General features: G+C 38.5%; 1 protein-coding gene across 1 annotated transcript; it reads right to left on the bottom strand.

Annotated features, from left to right (window-relative positions):
- Positions 1-2,824: 2,824 nt before the first annotated feature.
- Positions 2,825-15,246, bottom strand: sh3d21 (SH3 domain containing 21). Its single transcript, XM_026185370.1, has 17 exons — positions 15,056-15,246; positions 14,291-14,448; positions 14,122-14,179; positions 13,039-13,145; positions 12,013-12,103; positions 11,871-11,932; positions 11,750-11,789; positions 11,246-11,340; positions 10,811-10,912; positions 10,426-10,477; positions 8,321-8,374; positions 8,113-8,230; positions 7,143-7,308; positions 5,732-5,800; positions 5,416-5,612; positions 3,792-3,855; positions 2,825-3,646 (listed from the first exon to the last, which is right to left on the bottom strand). Exons 1-17 carry the CDS (start codon positions 15,057-15,059, stop codon positions 3,614-3,616), a joined length of 1,470 nt encoding a protein of 489 aa, XP_026041155.1. The 5' UTR covers positions 15,060-15,246; the 3' UTR covers positions 2,825-3,613.
- Positions 15,247-16,426: the final 1,180 nt, after the last annotated feature.

The following is a 16,426-nucleotide window of genomic DNA, read 5'->3' on the forward strand; positions in this document are numbered from 1 at the left end:
TTTCTTTCATCCGCTGACATCCGGAAACTACAAAAGCTAATGTTTCCCTCCATAAAGCTAAGTAGCCTGCTAGCTTTTTAGTCTAATACATGCTAACTCTGCTACCTGTTGCCACTGCCTTTGCAGTCGAAGCTGAAGCAGGGTTGGAGTAAGGCTCTTGGCCAGGTTCCATGAACTCTGTGGTCTACACCACAGACCTCTAGTGCTAAGATTTGTCTGACATGTTCAGCGTCTCTGGAACATGAATCTTTTCGACTTATGTGACCTGTTGGTTTTACACGTTTAACTTCAAATTATTCCATATATGTAAGATGGGCATTAGGATGTTGCGTGAACATGCTAGCTTGTTAGTGCAGCACTGAGCTGTTAGGCTGTTCACCTGCATTTTTTTTTGTTTTGTTTTTGATTGCTTATCTGTTTTTTCAGAGCTGCCTGATAATATCTGCTAAAACTGCTCATTTTTTGGTTGATAACCTTTTATATGCTCGTGGCTAATTTCTTCTCCTGCAACCCAATCCTAATTTACTTTCTACTACAATGCTAACCTGCTAACCTCTTCTCTTATTCTGTTGACCTCATGGTTGAATTGTCTTTCTTGGTGCTTTTACTGTTTCATATGCCCATTATGATTTTTTTTTTCGTGCTTTTGATTCAGATTTAGAGAAAAATAATGGCAGTGTTAATGGATGAATTAGTTTTGGATGCCTCCTGTGGTGGAGAGGGTCTCCCATAGCTCCCTCCAAGTCTGGGTCACTGCTGTAAACTTGGATGTAGTTATTAGCCAGTTATTAGTGAAAATGAAATTGAATTTAATCCAACGATGACGCTTGCAACCTTCTGCTGCACTCATTGCCCAGTTTCTCTGGACTAGGTTGTATGTTGAAGGTGTTTTGTTTAGAGCTGACCACAGAGGCCATTAGCATGGCTCATGCACACAAGGTGCTTACTTGGCAGCCTAATTCCATCTGTGGTCTCGTGCAGGGTAATGGCCCCAAACGCTTCACATAATGACTAAAGTCAGACTCTGTTTCTAATGTGGTCTTCAGAGACGTGCTATCATCACTCCCACAGCTCAGCTGCTCTGAATTTCAGAGCTTAGATGTCCAATATCAACTCTGTGTATTAGTGTAATAAATCTGTTCCATGTGAGTTTATAGCTTGGAACAATGTTTGGTTGCCAGTAAAGACTTACAGAACATTGATGAATTGTCCACACTGGTGGTGTGTTTGTGTTGAATATTATCACAAGTCACCCTTCAGCGGTTTGGTGATTTACAATAAATGTTAGCATGAATTCTTGACACATCTGTAAATCCATAGAGAGGGTTAGTATGCACTAAAATACACATCATTGTAAGGCAATAATATTCCTTTTTTTGGGCACCCTGAAGCCGGTCTGGTCCTTGTGCTGCAGGACCAGATAGGGCTCAGGTTTGCCTTCGGGTCTCCGATTTCTGATAGCATCTTCTGTGTTGAGGTCTTGGAAAAGGTTCTCCTGTGGTCAGTGGCTTAGAGAAATTAGTAGCTTTGATTGTGTGCAGTCCTTTTAAGAGTCCAAAAAATATATTTTACTAGAGTCACGACTAAATATTGTGAACAGTGTCATTTTCATTTTGCTTAGGGCAATTAGTTCCAACATATATATGTGTATTTTTTACATAGGTAAAGTTAAGTCAACATCAACATGATTGAAATCTAGTAACCAAAGCCATAACTGAACTTATTTGACTTCAAAGTTTAAACAATAAGAAAATATATCTGTATGGATACCTCATTAAAGGTGACGTCTTTAATTTACGATTAAACAATGAGGAAAAATATGATAATAGGTTTACAGTTTGGTCTTCGAGAGGGGGAGGTGGTGCTCATAAGCACTGACCTGCCCTTTACTTGGCTTCTGGAAGCTGGACACTCAGTAGGAAGTGGGCTTCTAGGGAGGACGGGATGTTTAAAGACACTTACTGGAGCTAATGTTACTGCTGTTTCAGGCGATGGCTCAACTAAGGGGCTATAGAGCAGGCATTATGAAATGACGTGCTTTTTAATTGTGCAAAGCTTCACGGTTCCAAAGTAAAAAATAGCTGAGCCGAGAATCAGAATACAATGTTCCTTTTAAGCTTAGATCACAAATCTGTACAAGCTGTACAAATCCAGATTTGTTTCAGCATCTGTCTCGCTTTCTTTGTCAACATCTTTCATTATTTCTAAATTTAACTTGGGAATTTTTTTTTGTGTGTGTGTGTGACCTTTGGGCTCTGATAACTTTTTCACTACTCCATTTTCAGTGCTCTCTACAGAGTTTAAATTCCACCAGTGTTACTGTACACTGTACAGAGTTCACCATCTAAGACGAAGGAATAAAGTATCTGTGCAGATATTCCACTTTATTTGTGTATCTCTGGTGTAAGAAGAACTTACCTTCTATAAACATTTAAATCACATGCAGTTCTTCACAGAGAGGACATTATTGTTTTTAGATATCCTATGAAAGGTTTCTGCACTGTCAGCAGACTCTTTGTTTTACTGTTTGTCCATAAAGGAACACATCAATAATGGGCATGATTAACAATATTTTTTTGTTTCCACGAGAGTTTCAGAGCTTGATTCCTAAATAGCTCCAGGTATTGTTCATATATGCTCTTCACAGAGACACTACCATTAGCATGTTGTGAAGACTGCATTGTCCAAAGCTGTTCCTGCGATGGGTGTAATAATTTCTCAATAATTTTCCTCCCATGTGTTCTGCATCCACTGATGAGTCACCTTTTGGTGTTTTATGAGTGAGTCAGTGTTTCTCCGACACAAACTGACCACAAACTCCTGGTGCATTAAATCACAGTTTTATTTCTTTTCTTTTCCTTTTTTCCCCCTCTTAAGGCACTACCCATTAACATGAGCCACTCGCTTAAATCTTAAATGTTAACACAGTTACTGTTTGGATGAAGAATGTATTTCTTTCTTCTATTTTTCCTTCTCCAATGTGAGGTTATTTTGCCAGGGCATTTCCATAAATCCCAGCAATCACAGAAAAACTTAACACCTTATGTAAAAAAAAAAAAAGTCAAAGAGGGCCCCCTAGTGGATCTTTGCAACATTACATTACATTGCATAAATTCACTAACATGGCATAGTTTGGACAGTAGTATCTCACTTGACATTCAGGTAACAAAGCCCATTATGATGATGTAAATTATCCTTTAGCTCTTTGTAAAAGACTTAACAATATTTCCTCCTATGTACAGCTGCATATATTACAAATTCTGATATTAAAAATAGCCTAACCTGTAATCCACAATAAAAGTAATAAAAAAGAAAACATGTAAAACAGTAATTTGCTTCCAGGCGTACCCAACTGAGGACTTGTATGAGATTTCTGGCATTCCAATATCAAACAGCATGTTACTTAAAAGTCTTCTGGAGGATCTGGTTCTTTTGCTCCATTATAGGAGTAGCTTGATATTAACTCCAGCTATACTGTTTAGGGAGGGGTTTTTTTGTTGTTTTTTTTACTTTCTCAATGTCAGAAAAAAATGTTCATTTTCTGAAATTTGCAGTCCAAGAGCTCGCATGGCACAGTGTCAGACAAGCAGCTTAGTCACAGTCTGTGTTGGGATTATTGCTTCATTCTCAAACTCTGCACTTCCTCCTGTAAGAAACAACAACAAAAAGAACCCTTTTAAACAACTGATTATACTGCGCTCGTGATCTTGGAACCACAACTGCTGCTTATTTTTTCACCCATTATGCAGCAGGCAGTAAGTAATAACACTCACAGAAGTCAAGACACTGACCTGCAATGCTAGTCTTTTGTTTCTTTCATCCCTCAGTTCTTCTTTCACTTCCTGCATGTCTCGCCTTATAAAAAGAGACAAAGAGAACAAAATGAGGAGGTTGGAGATGCTGGTAAGTCTAAATAGGTCAACAACACTGTGCAGTGCCAGTCAAGATAATAATACATTTAGAAAGTTACTTCTGTAGCTCTAACAGGAAAGACATTTATTTTAATAGTTTAATTTTATTGAACTATTATGGTAATATAGGTTTTTGCAGATATGCTAGGGTATTGGTGTGGGTGCAATTTATTTTAAAAAAAACAACAACACACAAACCTCAAAATCTGGTACTCAGATATGCAAATGTTTTAAAATGTTTGTTTTTGTAGATGCAGCTGTCTAAGTGAAAGTCTCTTTTTTGTCTCCCTTGGGAGAAATTGGGGTTACACTACACGAACCCATTGCAATCTTCCATACGCCACAAAAATAATGAATACATACAGGGATTGTTTAAAATGGGTAAATAAATAAATAAATAAAAACATTTATTCGCTAAAAAAACCCGCCTGTTTGATGATCCAAACTGCACAGGTTAATGACTAACTCGAGTTTTTACACACATACGTCTCAGCAATAAAGGACTTCTGTTATATTTTTACAAACTATCACTCGCTATACTTTCTGAAAACACACGGAGGTGTTAAACCTAAATCAGTTTAAGATTTCATTATAGTCAAGCTTGCAACTGCAGCCACAGCCATTCAGCAGTTTCATACTTGAAATCACCAGGTGTTATAGTCGGTGGTATGTTTGAGCTTGTGAGTCTGAGCTCAGAGCAGACAACACCTCAGATTTACAGACAGATCGCCACATGCCTTTGTAGGTCTACCATAGCAGCCAAGCAGGAAGCTGCTGGATCAAAATGTTTAGCTGCATCTATTAATAACTGTGTAGGCATTTACAGACCTATGCATGCATTATGCACACACTGAATACACATTCACAAATATCAGTTGCATTTAGAAAATCTTTTTATACGTTTAGAAAACTGATTACACAAACACGGCTTGAGATACAGTTACAGAAGTCTTCACACACATCCCATTAGGATTTGTGTATTTGCCTGTAATTAACATATACTGTCAAAGGTTTTACTGGTATAATGCAAAACGTTCAGCTACTGAGTGACTAGGGAACAACAGTAATTTGAGTTTCAAACTGATGGTTGGTGAGTTCAAAAGGCTTAAGAAGATCACTGATCAGGAAATGAAATGTCTACAGCTCTGCAGAGTGTGGCACATGTTTATCACTCAGGCTGCTATAACGTTTCAGATCAAGAGATACGAAAGAGCTGTTGAGTCAGGCTTTTTTTGTTTGGAAGGGAGGGGGGGTTTCCTATGATGGAACATGCACAGTTACATTCATTTGTATTTCTCTGCTAGGTTTGAATTACTCACTTCCTGTGTATGTTTGTGCTACAAGGCATCTTTCTTTTTTTATTTTAGAAGAGGGTTAGCTGAAATGTAATGAAGATCTTTTTTTACAAAATTGTCTTAATTTTGTAAAGTAACTTTAGGCCTGTCATAAACCTGTCATGTCTCAGGTTTCAAACATGGCTACAAAACAAGTGAGTTGTACTCACTCCTGTCGTTTCTCAAGCAGCTCCAAAGTCATCCTGAGCTCTTTGATCTCAGCCTGCAGACTTTCCACAGTTGGCTCGTCTTTAAAGGTCACAGTTTTGTTATCTACGAGAACTTTGGGTGGTGCTGGTCGAACTGGAGGTGGTGTCTTGGGTCGAAGATCGGGCTTTGGAGGGGTGGGCAGAAGATTTTCTGTTGTCTGAAATGATTTTAATTGTCAAAAATATTACTGCACATTTTCCTACATAGAACAACTTTTTGAACTCAAACTTATGTGATTTCATTCATATTTCACCCAGAACACAGAGTGTTACAAACCTTTTGCAAGCCAGCCAGTATCTCCGTTTCAAACTTTTTTGGTTCTGCATCTGTCTGGTCCGTGGCGCTCTAGCAGTACAAAGGAAGAACAGTCAAGTTTAAATGTCAATCATTGCTAATAGTCATTCTTCACAGCATGCCTTAGGATTTCTGGTTTTTCAGCTTTGCAGGATTAACAGCTAGGTGGGTTTTTTGGGCGGTCAAGTACAAGCTCGCTTTCTCTTTCTTCTAATTCTTTCATTTTTTCCAGATGAATTGTTATGACCAAGAAGTCATTACAAGTGTTCTTGGTCAGTGAGCAAGAGGGCTGTCCATAAAAACTGGTCACTTTTCTGTAAAATTGTCTTCTGACAGCGTTGGGAGAATCTGATTGGGACCATGTGTAGCATACATTAGGAGATGGTCCCTTTCAGAAACTCTCAATATGCAGAGCATGAACCAAAATACATGAATGGAATAACAGTTAGCTGCCCTAAAGTCACAACTGCACAAATCAGTGCAACCGGACACAGCATGGACTTTAAACCAGGGAGGTGGCAGAGTAAAGACTGTTTATTGTACTCTCAAATGATATCAGATATCGTTAGCATTCCCATGTACACCTCCATGGGGTACTGTCTATAAAGGTTCAGGGCTTCATGAGTGAAGATGGTCTCAAAACATAACAACAACACAAGTGTGAACTGCAGAGGCACAAAGTTAATAACATTATTATTAGTAGTAGTAGTAGTAGTATTATGGGCTTATGGTATATTATTGCTAAAAATGGTTCTAATCCCAACATGGACACAATATTTATAAGAATCACTAAAACTATTAAGGACTGTTTCAAACAACTGTGCTTTAACTGACTGCACAAAATTAAACAGAAAACTGATAAACCTTTGATTCATCTGCAGAAATATTGGTTAACACTGTATCAATACCCAGAAAAATACTTGATACCCAATACTATTTTTGATGCCACAGGAGCAAAAAAACCCCTCAAACCCCCAAAACAAGAATGAAGATTAGAACAAGAGCAACAATAATATCCATGTTCGGGTTGTTAAAATGGAAGCTTTTTTGACTTCTCAAAATTCCTCCAGGTGTTTATTCTTGTAGTCTTGTAAATGTCAACTGCTTCAGCTGCTGGTAAGGGGAGGGCCTGTGTGGACGCCTGCATGCAGGTACTGTGTAAAAGTTGTGTGTCGGCAGAAGGAAGCAAAGACGACGCTGTCCGCATCAATACTGTTGCAAATGAGTATCTTATCTGACAGTCGTTTTTAGTATTGAGAATGACTTGTTTTGACAACCCTATTCATGTGGGTATGCAGGTTATAATTTGAGTGTTTCTTGTGAAGCTCTTCACATCTGTGTTATACACACTGCCACACAGATCGATCGGTATTGGTCGCTAATGCGGACATACTTGTGCTGCTATGGGGAGTCCTGATGGTGGTCTCCTCTGTGGAGGTTTGGCTCTGTTTGCTGTGGGATGGCTCAGCTTTTCAGTCGGCAGTTCCAATCCATCAAACTCGTCAGTCTCCTTCTCCTCCGGTTGTTTCGGTGGAACAGTAGCCGCATCACCATTGGTTCTACAGAAAACAACAATATACCTTCGAATGAACACTTTTTTTAAAATTACAGACAAATAAAAAAAGAAATCTATTGATGTGAAGAAATACTGATGCAGAGGGTTGGAGAGTTTGTATGTGGTTTCTGGTTTCCTGAATAGAGTGGGCGCTGGTGCTAGTGCAGGTGCAGGTGCAGAGCATGGCAAATGAAGTCTTGAAAAATCACTATAATATTCTCTGTATTCAGAGTTACTACTTAAGTTTTATAACATTTTAAATGCTGGTTATAACTGATGTGTTTGTTGAAAAATCAGCCTGGCTGTAAAAGCCTTGTGGGATAAGCTTAGATAAACATGAAGGAGGAGTCTTAAAAAAGCTGAAAAAGGCAAATTTGCATGGAAACGCTTTTCAAAAGCGTGTTCTTCTTCTCAAGACGGGCCTGTTTTTGTTTTCTCAATTTTGTGTGTGTAAGGCTGTTTGTGAGCGATTGCTCAGGAAACAGGAAATGGGCTGCTCTCGTCTGTTTCGGCCTGATCTGACTCATCCCACAATTTCCACTGAGCCACTAAATGTCAGGCATCCTGGCATTCTTCTTTAAGGAAACCATAGCAACTGGTGGTTGCAACCAAAAACCTTTAACATCTAAATGCTCCACTGTTGGTGCCAGACCAGAGAGGAGAAAGTGTTCCTGACATTTTCTGAGGGCCTATTTGCTTTAGAAAGGCTGCATATGAATAACTATTCTGGTCAGATCTCCAGAAAGTGGTTTCACATGGAGTTACAAGTAGTGAGAAAGAACATCACAGACGCTTCTGTAAAACTCACTTTGGTAAAACCTTGTTCGGCTTGTCTTTGACTGGAGGTGGGCTCGGTTTGATGATGGGTGGAAGTTTAACTTTGGTTGGAGGATTGCTTCTTAGGTCTTTAGGCTCTGGTTTATCATCTGCAAAACAAAATCATCACATTAGTCCACAGCAGGATTTTTTTAAGATGAATTAGTACAAAAATAAAAGCATCTACCATCTCTACCTACTCGTCTTTGTTGTTGTTGGACCGACTTTCTCCATTGCTGATTCCTCTGTCTTTACTGCAAAAAAAAAAACCCATTAAATTAAATTTTACCGCTGATCACTAGTTGCATTTGTCACACAAATATAACAAGTCCTCATTTAAAATGCTCAAGGCACTTTATTTAGTATGGCCATAACAATGGCAGCACAGACAAAAGCAGTGATGTCCTACATTGTGCTTTTGTCAGGAAAAAAAGGTCTTATCAGACATTTGCAGTTTCGCTGAAAGTTCTCTTGATCAGCAGAGCATTTCCCAGATGTTTTTCTCTGTAGCAGAATGAGTGAATGAGCATGCTGTCGCTGTGCTGTGCAGGGCATGCATGCTGAGCAAACATGCCATTGTTTAAATAATACTGTATTTGCAAGTGTGGTTTCTCCTGATTTTGATTCTGATTATTCAGCCCTCAGTTCGTGATAAAAAGTGCATGACTGTTTTGCAAAGAACTATAAGACTGTCCAAAAAGCATTATGGTGTAGAAAAATGCTAATGGTGTTCAAACGTAAGGTTTACGAGTGGCGTGTTATGGAAAAGATATGCACGTAATTAGAGCAAATCAGGTAACAGCTAGATTTAGTAGCGATGCAGTTACAGTTCCCAGGTCTTAACTGGCACTCTGGGTCATCTCATATGAAACAAATACAGCCCGTAAGAGGACTTACCTTGGAGAGAGGTTAAATCATTAAAGTTATGTGACAGATCTCTGTTTGTCATGCAAGTGAAGTGATTACTCTCAAACAGATAAGATGAGCTGTGTGGTTACAGGCCTGCTGAATGAATGCAATCTAAGAAGTAAAACTGCTCCAATGCAAAGACCTCAAGAAATAGGACAAAAAAAATGTTGCTTTAGTCTTAACATCAAACTCAGACATCTATAACGGATCGGATGAAAACACAGGAAGCCTACCTTGAGTGTTATGCAACGCATTGTGCAACATTCCCCTCGTAAATAAACCATCCACAGAGCAGAAGAAGCTCAAGTGCTGCTTGTTGCTGGTAGTGGAAATCTGTGACAGAGCTCTCATCTGTCCCCCACCCCCTTGTTTCCTCCAAGACTCCTAAACTATGTCACATGACCAGTTTAACCATCCCCCATCTTACTACGGTCTGAGACTTCCTGTGAAAATCTTTCAAGTGATACTGTGTGGAAATGATGAGTACAATTTGGTACGAGGCTGCACTGTAATTCTCATAGTACTGGTGCCACTTCCTTTGGCCTTATTTTCACCTGCCTATTTAAGTTTCAGTGAGGGTGCATATTTTGAATCCTTTTAAAAAGCTGTCTGGGCAGACACTTTTGATGCTACAAAACAATTTCCATGAACCACATCCTGCTGTGTGATTCATAGATTAAATTTCTACCTCTTCGAAATTCAAAGGGTACATTACTGGGCAGTCTCTTCAGAAAATATTAGATTTCAGACTAAACTAAAAAAGTTAAAAAGTCAATAACTGCTGTGATTGATCGCTAACGTTATCTTCTAAGGAAAAATCACCCCCCCCCCCCCCAAAAAAAAAAAAAAAAAAATCAGGATCCAGGTTGCCAGAATTTGCCACTCTTTTGCATTTCTTTGTGATGAGTTTTCCCTGCGTGGCCCCATTTGTGGGTTAGAGAGTTTATGCTGTGTGCTACAGGGCAGAGTGTTTAAATCTGTTTAACCTCCTTTACATGGTCACAAGATGAAAACGTTTCATATCTACTGTAAATGTTACTAGGGCGTCTGATAAATCGCTATGTGGAATGCATGTAATCTCAAGAAATGTTCAAATAGTTCCTCTGACTTCAGGGTATTTTTTTCCCGCTACGTCTTTATTTTCTCATAGATAATAATTAAAAAAAAAAAAAACTTTTATATTTTATTGAATTATTATGTAACTGTGTAAATGTTGACCTGCCAAACCCATCACAGGCCAAACAGTCAGCACACTGCCAAGCAAAACACTGCTGCAGTCAGAAATTCCGACTTGGTCGTGAACCTCTAAATGTCAAGCTCCACATCATACTTTCAAAGAGCTTCAAGCACTGTGCTTCTTTATTTGATCAGGGAAACATTCATGCTGTTCTCTTACCTGAGAGTTTCTTGGAGTTGTTACGTGCAGGTGGTTGGCTTATGGTCCCCGTCTACAGGAGGAAAAAGAAATGAAAAAGTAAGTTTTCTGGTACTCCATGTGCCTTGTACTCTGCCCCATATTCTACACACTGTTTCCACAAATGGGAAATTTCAGTGAGTAACTCCAAAGCAGACGGTATTTAAAGACAGTACTGAGTCACTGAATACTGGTTGCAGACATGCTAAAATAAACATAATGTATTTTATTTTTAAAGGACATTTTAAAATGACAAAAAAGTATGCATAGCATCAATTACTCCGAAGCATGCCCATGGTTTCATTGCAGTGCAGTTAAACTCCAGTCCAACAGGGTTATGTTTGAGATTGTGTTTTTGTCCACTCACTTGCAAGCTGTTTATCGGTGAAATCACCATGACAAAGTTATCAGGAAAGAAGCCGCACCGGCCGTTTAGCTCTCCCTCCCACCAGCCTTCATCTGCTGTTTCCTTTAGATGGTGATTAAAGAGTCATTTGAGAGAGGTTAAAACAAGCTTCTGTCCTTAGGGATCTGAAATCTCTGAACCTAAGGTCATCAAAAAGTCAAGCAGATCACGACGTGTCAACACGAAGTAGCTATCTCGAATATTTTTTCCTTAGCATGTCTGGAGTGCCACATTTCTGTCCTTAAGCCTAGTCAGTCTTGAAAGTGACACAACTGGTTTCTCTGGAAGAACCATATGGTACATTTTAAGAAAGCAAATTATCCAGGAATTTATTAGTCTGTCATAAGTGTGACAGCATAGAACAGCTGATAAAAAAATAAAGAAGTGTGCTCAAACCTTGTTCAGTATCTTAACAACATCTCCTTTTTTCAGCTCCAGCTCATCCTCTGTTTTGGCCTTGTAGTCAAACATGACTTTGCAACACTCTATAGCTGAGGAGATACGGTGTTAAGAGATAACATGATTATTAACTTTGCAGAAACCGTCGTACGTGTGAGGAGGTTTCACTAGTGATGACTAATTCTATCCACCCTGAAACAACACTAAATCAAAGAACAGCAAAGATTACAAAAGACTGTAATACTTGAGGTAAGTTATAAACCTTTAACCCTGGAAGATCGCTCACTTTGATGTCTTTGTGAAGTAGTAAATCAAGGAATATTGCTGTTAAGTATTTTGGTTTGACCCCACCCATAAAGGTAAAAGTACAAGAATTTACCACTTGTCCTACTGACGTTGTATACTAGTCTAGCAGCTTTTAAAATGCTGTTCAGAAATAGAACCAGTGTCTCATGTGAGAAAGCTAGCATGTGATGTAAATGTATAAAACTCTGAACTTACATTTTTTTGCTTTGTTCCTAACACTTGCCCTCTGAGTTATCTGAATGGGAACAAAGACAGCATTAAGTAAAAGGAACACAGCTCATACATATTTAAGAAAAGTTTTTCCACTGTTACAAACCTCCTTATTGAACACAGCGTCAGTGAGTTTTGGTCTTGCCTTGCCCTCATTGTATTTTACATCTGTTCAGATGAAAAATGTTAAAAGTTATATATGAAAAATGAAACTATAAAAAACTCTGTTAATTGACTTTGCCACCAACCTTTGGGAGAAATGAAAATTTCTTTGACAAAGTTTGATGGAAATGCTCCTAGATTGCCATTTTTCACCCCCATCCACCATCCATCTTCAATCTGTCATGCAAAGTAGGTCATGAGCCATCAAAATTCACAGGTTATTATATATTGTACAGAAAAACAAGTTCTACAATCTCTATTGTCATTGGTTGGTGCTATTAAACAAATTAATGAGAAAATTAAAATCTACTGAGAAGTCAAGGAGACTTGCTAACAGCCATAACCCAGAAAAATTAATATTATTTTACTGAAATCGGTACAATACTCTTAGATTTCTTGTAAATTGTGGATACAGTCAGCCATCAGACCCACAACCATCTTATCTGATTTAATTCATTTTTATTTGATTATATTATCTGTCTGTTCAGCACTTTGGCTGACACTTGATGTCTTTTAAATGTGCTATTTAAATAAAGATGACTTGACTACTACTCAACATCGCTTAAGCTAAAAATATGTAAAATTACAAGTAAATAGCTGCACTACCACCTTAGGTTTACATGAAATATCATCTTGTAGTGCATTCCAGACACTTGATCGGCCTGTTTAAGGTGTCTGACGAATGATCCTCAGAACTGCCAGGACTAGTCTGATCAGTTCACATGGGATTTCAGAAAACGTATGCTTGCTGTGAACTATGAGTTTAATTATAAATAAAAAGAAATCGATCAAATAAAGCCATATTCAAATCTTTGTTTATTTACCCAAAGAAGTTCAGGCTGAGCAAACACATCGACAACACCCTGATTTACATATCATCGCTATAGTGCAGGGTTCTGACTACAGGGCAGCTTCAGGAAGTGACAGGAAAATGCCTCACTTCTCAGCAGCTGCTATCAGGTATTCACTATCATGTCATCGCAGAGATTTCTTTTCACCAGCCACAACCTAGTTATTTTAAGCCCATAATCTACTGCTAACATTTGACTCACAGTTTGGTATTTAGAGGCCAGATATAAGTGTGAAAACCATAAGGGTGATAAGAACTGTACCTCCCTGACGATCTCTATAGTCTCGCCAGCAACCAGCTCCATTTCGTCTTCATTCACGGGACTGTAGGGAAACAGTACCTCACATTTTCTTGTCGGTTTCTTCTTTGCTAAAAAAAGAAAGAATTGTCAGCCAAAGTAAAGTTCATAACGTTCTTCTAATGAAAAAAAAATGGAGCTCTTTAACAGTGTCTTTGGGCTAGAAAGCATTGTTATCAAGTTTCAACAGGAAAGTGCTAAGATTGCATAGCTTGGAGCAATTATTCACGTTCTGAGCATGTCTGTTCCCACAAAGTCCAATTTTTTTTCTCTGAATTAGATATACTTTGCATTGCAAGGATGTGGTAAATGTCAAGAGCAACCTGTTTTGAATATTATTGTAATAAGTATTTTTACTGTATTGCTGTGATGGCTCGTTTTGTACCAAGAGTCTTTTTTTTTAGCAGGAACTTTACTTAGAGTAGTTTTAAATGACGCTGCATTACCAGCGTGGTTAATTTGGATCTTTTGCACACAATTGGACTATTCTAAGTTAGTGATCGCAGTGTTTTAGAAATTCCTTTTATTTTACAACAAAGCAGTTGCTCATATTTTAATTGTAATGTGCATCCTTCTCTAACCCAACTGGTCGCGGCAGATGGCCGCCCCTCCCTGAGAGGGGCGGCCATCTGCCGCCATCTGCCTGGTTCTGCCGGAAGTTTCTTCCTGTTAAAGGGGAGTTTTTCCTTCCCACTGTTGACAAAGTGCTTGCTCATAGAGGGTCATATGGTTGTTGGGTTTTTTGTCTGTATGTATTATTGTACGATCTGCCTTGCAATATAAAGCACCTTGAGGCAACTGTTGATGCTGTACAGCTGAATTAATATTGAAGTGAATATTGCATTTATTCATTAGTTTTCTATCATTTTTTTTTCCTTTTTTGGAAAGCAAAGTCATTTCATAATTGTGTTGGGTTTCAATTTTAAATCATCTTTAAAAACTGCTTTAAATGCTTTCTGATTAAAGCGTCTGCCACTCCTGTCCTGCTTTTTAAGGTTATGACGCTAAAGAACAGAAAGTGCTGATAATTCAAACTCTGCATTTTACTTGTTCTAATGCTTCGTGGTTCCATCTTGCTCTCTCCTCTCAAATAGACTGGGACCTCCTGTTAAAACCAAGTAAGTCATATTTTAAACATGTTGCACGCAATGTAGATGAACACAAATATATCCATAGCAAATAGTACAGTACTGTGGACAGTAAAGCCTTGGCAGACCTGGACAAAGTTGGCAGGAAAGATGCCTTTCTTCCCTCTCAGCTCCCCATGCAGCCATCCTTCCTCACTGGCCTTGGTGACATTTTTGACCACATCCCCCTCCTTCACTGTGAGCTCGTCGTCGGAGTTGCTCTCAAAGTCGATTAGCACCAGCACCTCTACAGCGCATCCGTAAATGGGGCAGATAATTAGATTCTTTGCACAAAGGCTGGTGTAACTTGTCTCACAAGTGATGTGTCCTGATATCTTAAAAAACCAAGACAAACCCCTAAGCAGTGGAGGCTAGAAACAAATATGAGCTTGAATGTGGATTATTACAGTTAAAATGCTTAGTTTTCATTTATCACAGAGAAGTGAAACAACTATTCGTGTTGTCACTATTTTCCTGAATATAAAGAGAACTTTAGAGATTCTTAAAAGAACTGAAAGTGTGGCATTGTTATCTTGGATGTATGTAAAAACAGGTTTTCTCTAATTGTTTAGCAAACACAAATCTCGTAGATACAGTCTGTGCAAGAGCTAGAACGTACACACTCTAGTATCTGTAGAGTAAGGTTTCGTATTTTTGCATGCCTGTACATGTCAGGTACAATACATAAATTCTTGGAGGAGCATTTCAAGCAGATACAAATCCATTAACTTTTGTCAGCACTTTGCAGCTTTTCTTTACCACTGCCACGAATTCCCAGCAAAAAGGCAACTGTTAGTCAAAATACTCAGACATGACGTTGGTTTATTAAGAAAAAACTGATAATGCTGACTCACCCATAGTTGTCCTTCATTCGATCTCCCTTTGATTTGAATATGTAATCCCTCTACGAAGCAGCAAACAAACTCTTTGAGTAGAAGGAGAACTGAAAGAGTGTGGCTGTGTGTGTAACGCTGCTCGATATGGCAACGAAGGACCTTCTTCCTACTTGTCAAACATTAACATTGAGCAACTTTTCCTGCGGCTAGTCATGCTAAATCAACAGCAAAAAGTAGGAGTGGGTCAGACAGTCAAGAGAGAGAGAAGGAGGAGAGAGAAAATAAGGCAGAAGAACAGGTAAGACAGGTTTCTAGTGAAAGAGTAACTCTGATAAGTGAGACTTATGAGAATGACAGCATAATTAATGTGCAGCAAGCAAAACATTTGCCTATGTAAGTTAGACTTTATGAGCCACACAAGTGCATTTTACTTCCAGTCAGCTGTACTGTCATTTGTACTGCCCCACCCAATAATCTCAGGCTTTCCCAGAAGTTGAACCAACTCAACTAAACCATAACCGTAAATGTGTTTGTAGTAATAATTTTGTAGTAATAATAACGTTTTTACCCCATAATGTTAAGTGGCAGGAGATTTACAGCAAACAAGGGTTACAGCCAAAATATACTGTGATTGCTTTTTATATAATGTAAGTTAGTTGCATTAACAATGACCCTTATCTTTTCCTTTAACTCAGTTAATAGGTCACTGGCTTTAGTCAACAGACAAGATGAGCTCCATTACTTCCTTAGTTTCCATTTTGAATGTTGCCAAACAAGTCAAGTTATCATTATTTCCAACTTTTAAGATTTCACTTAGACCAGTTACAATAGGGAGTATGAGATGCACACTATCCAAATGTTTAGGGAACGTTTTGGACGAATATCCCACTCTAGCCAAGCCTGGGAGGTATCTGATCGGTCACTATTTAGCTGTGTGACAAAGAGCTCCAATATGCAACCAAATAATACAAAAACACCATGAGCAATAGAAAGAAACTGGGCAGATGGAGTTAGGCTTTGTTTGTAAAGAATGTTGTATTAACCTAATCATTGAATGACAAATATCCAGAGTATTTAAAACATCCTTACTTTATATTTAGTGCCTTAATATTTTTTATTTCACTGTAGTGGTGAAAAATGAATCAATTAGTACAAACTGACAATTTTTACTTGGTGAATCCAGTCACTTTTGACTTCAACCTGCTCTGATACAGTGATTGGTTGATAGGTGTTTGGTTGAATGGGATGTGCACAGGCACACTGTAGCTTTAGGCTGGGTTGTTTATTCAACTCCCAGTGACTTACAGGGATTTGATTGCTTTGATTGAAGCAGGTGATTTTGGCCTTTAGTCAAAAAAAAACAAAACCATGGGTTGTAACCAAATCGGC

The sequence above is a fragment of the Astatotilapia calliptera genome, chromosome 11, assembly GCF_900246225.1.
Source record: "Astatotilapia calliptera chromosome 11, fAstCal1.2, whole genome shotgun sequence".
NCBI classification, from domain to species: Eukaryota; Metazoa; Chordata; class Actinopteri; order Cichliformes; family Cichlidae; genus Astatotilapia; species Astatotilapia calliptera.

Excerpts from the sequence above, each read along its gene's own strand:
- sh3d21 (XM_026185370.1), bottom strand. Across the intron at positions 11,341-11,749 it reads TAGGAACAAAGCAAAAAAAT|CTATAGAGTGTTGCAAAGTC; the intron begins GTAAGTTCAGAG and ends GTATCTCCTCAG. Across the intron at positions 10,478-10,810 it reads CACCGATAAACAGCTTGCAA|ACGGGGACCATAAGCCAACC; the intron begins GTGAGTGGACAA and ends TTCCTCCTGTAG.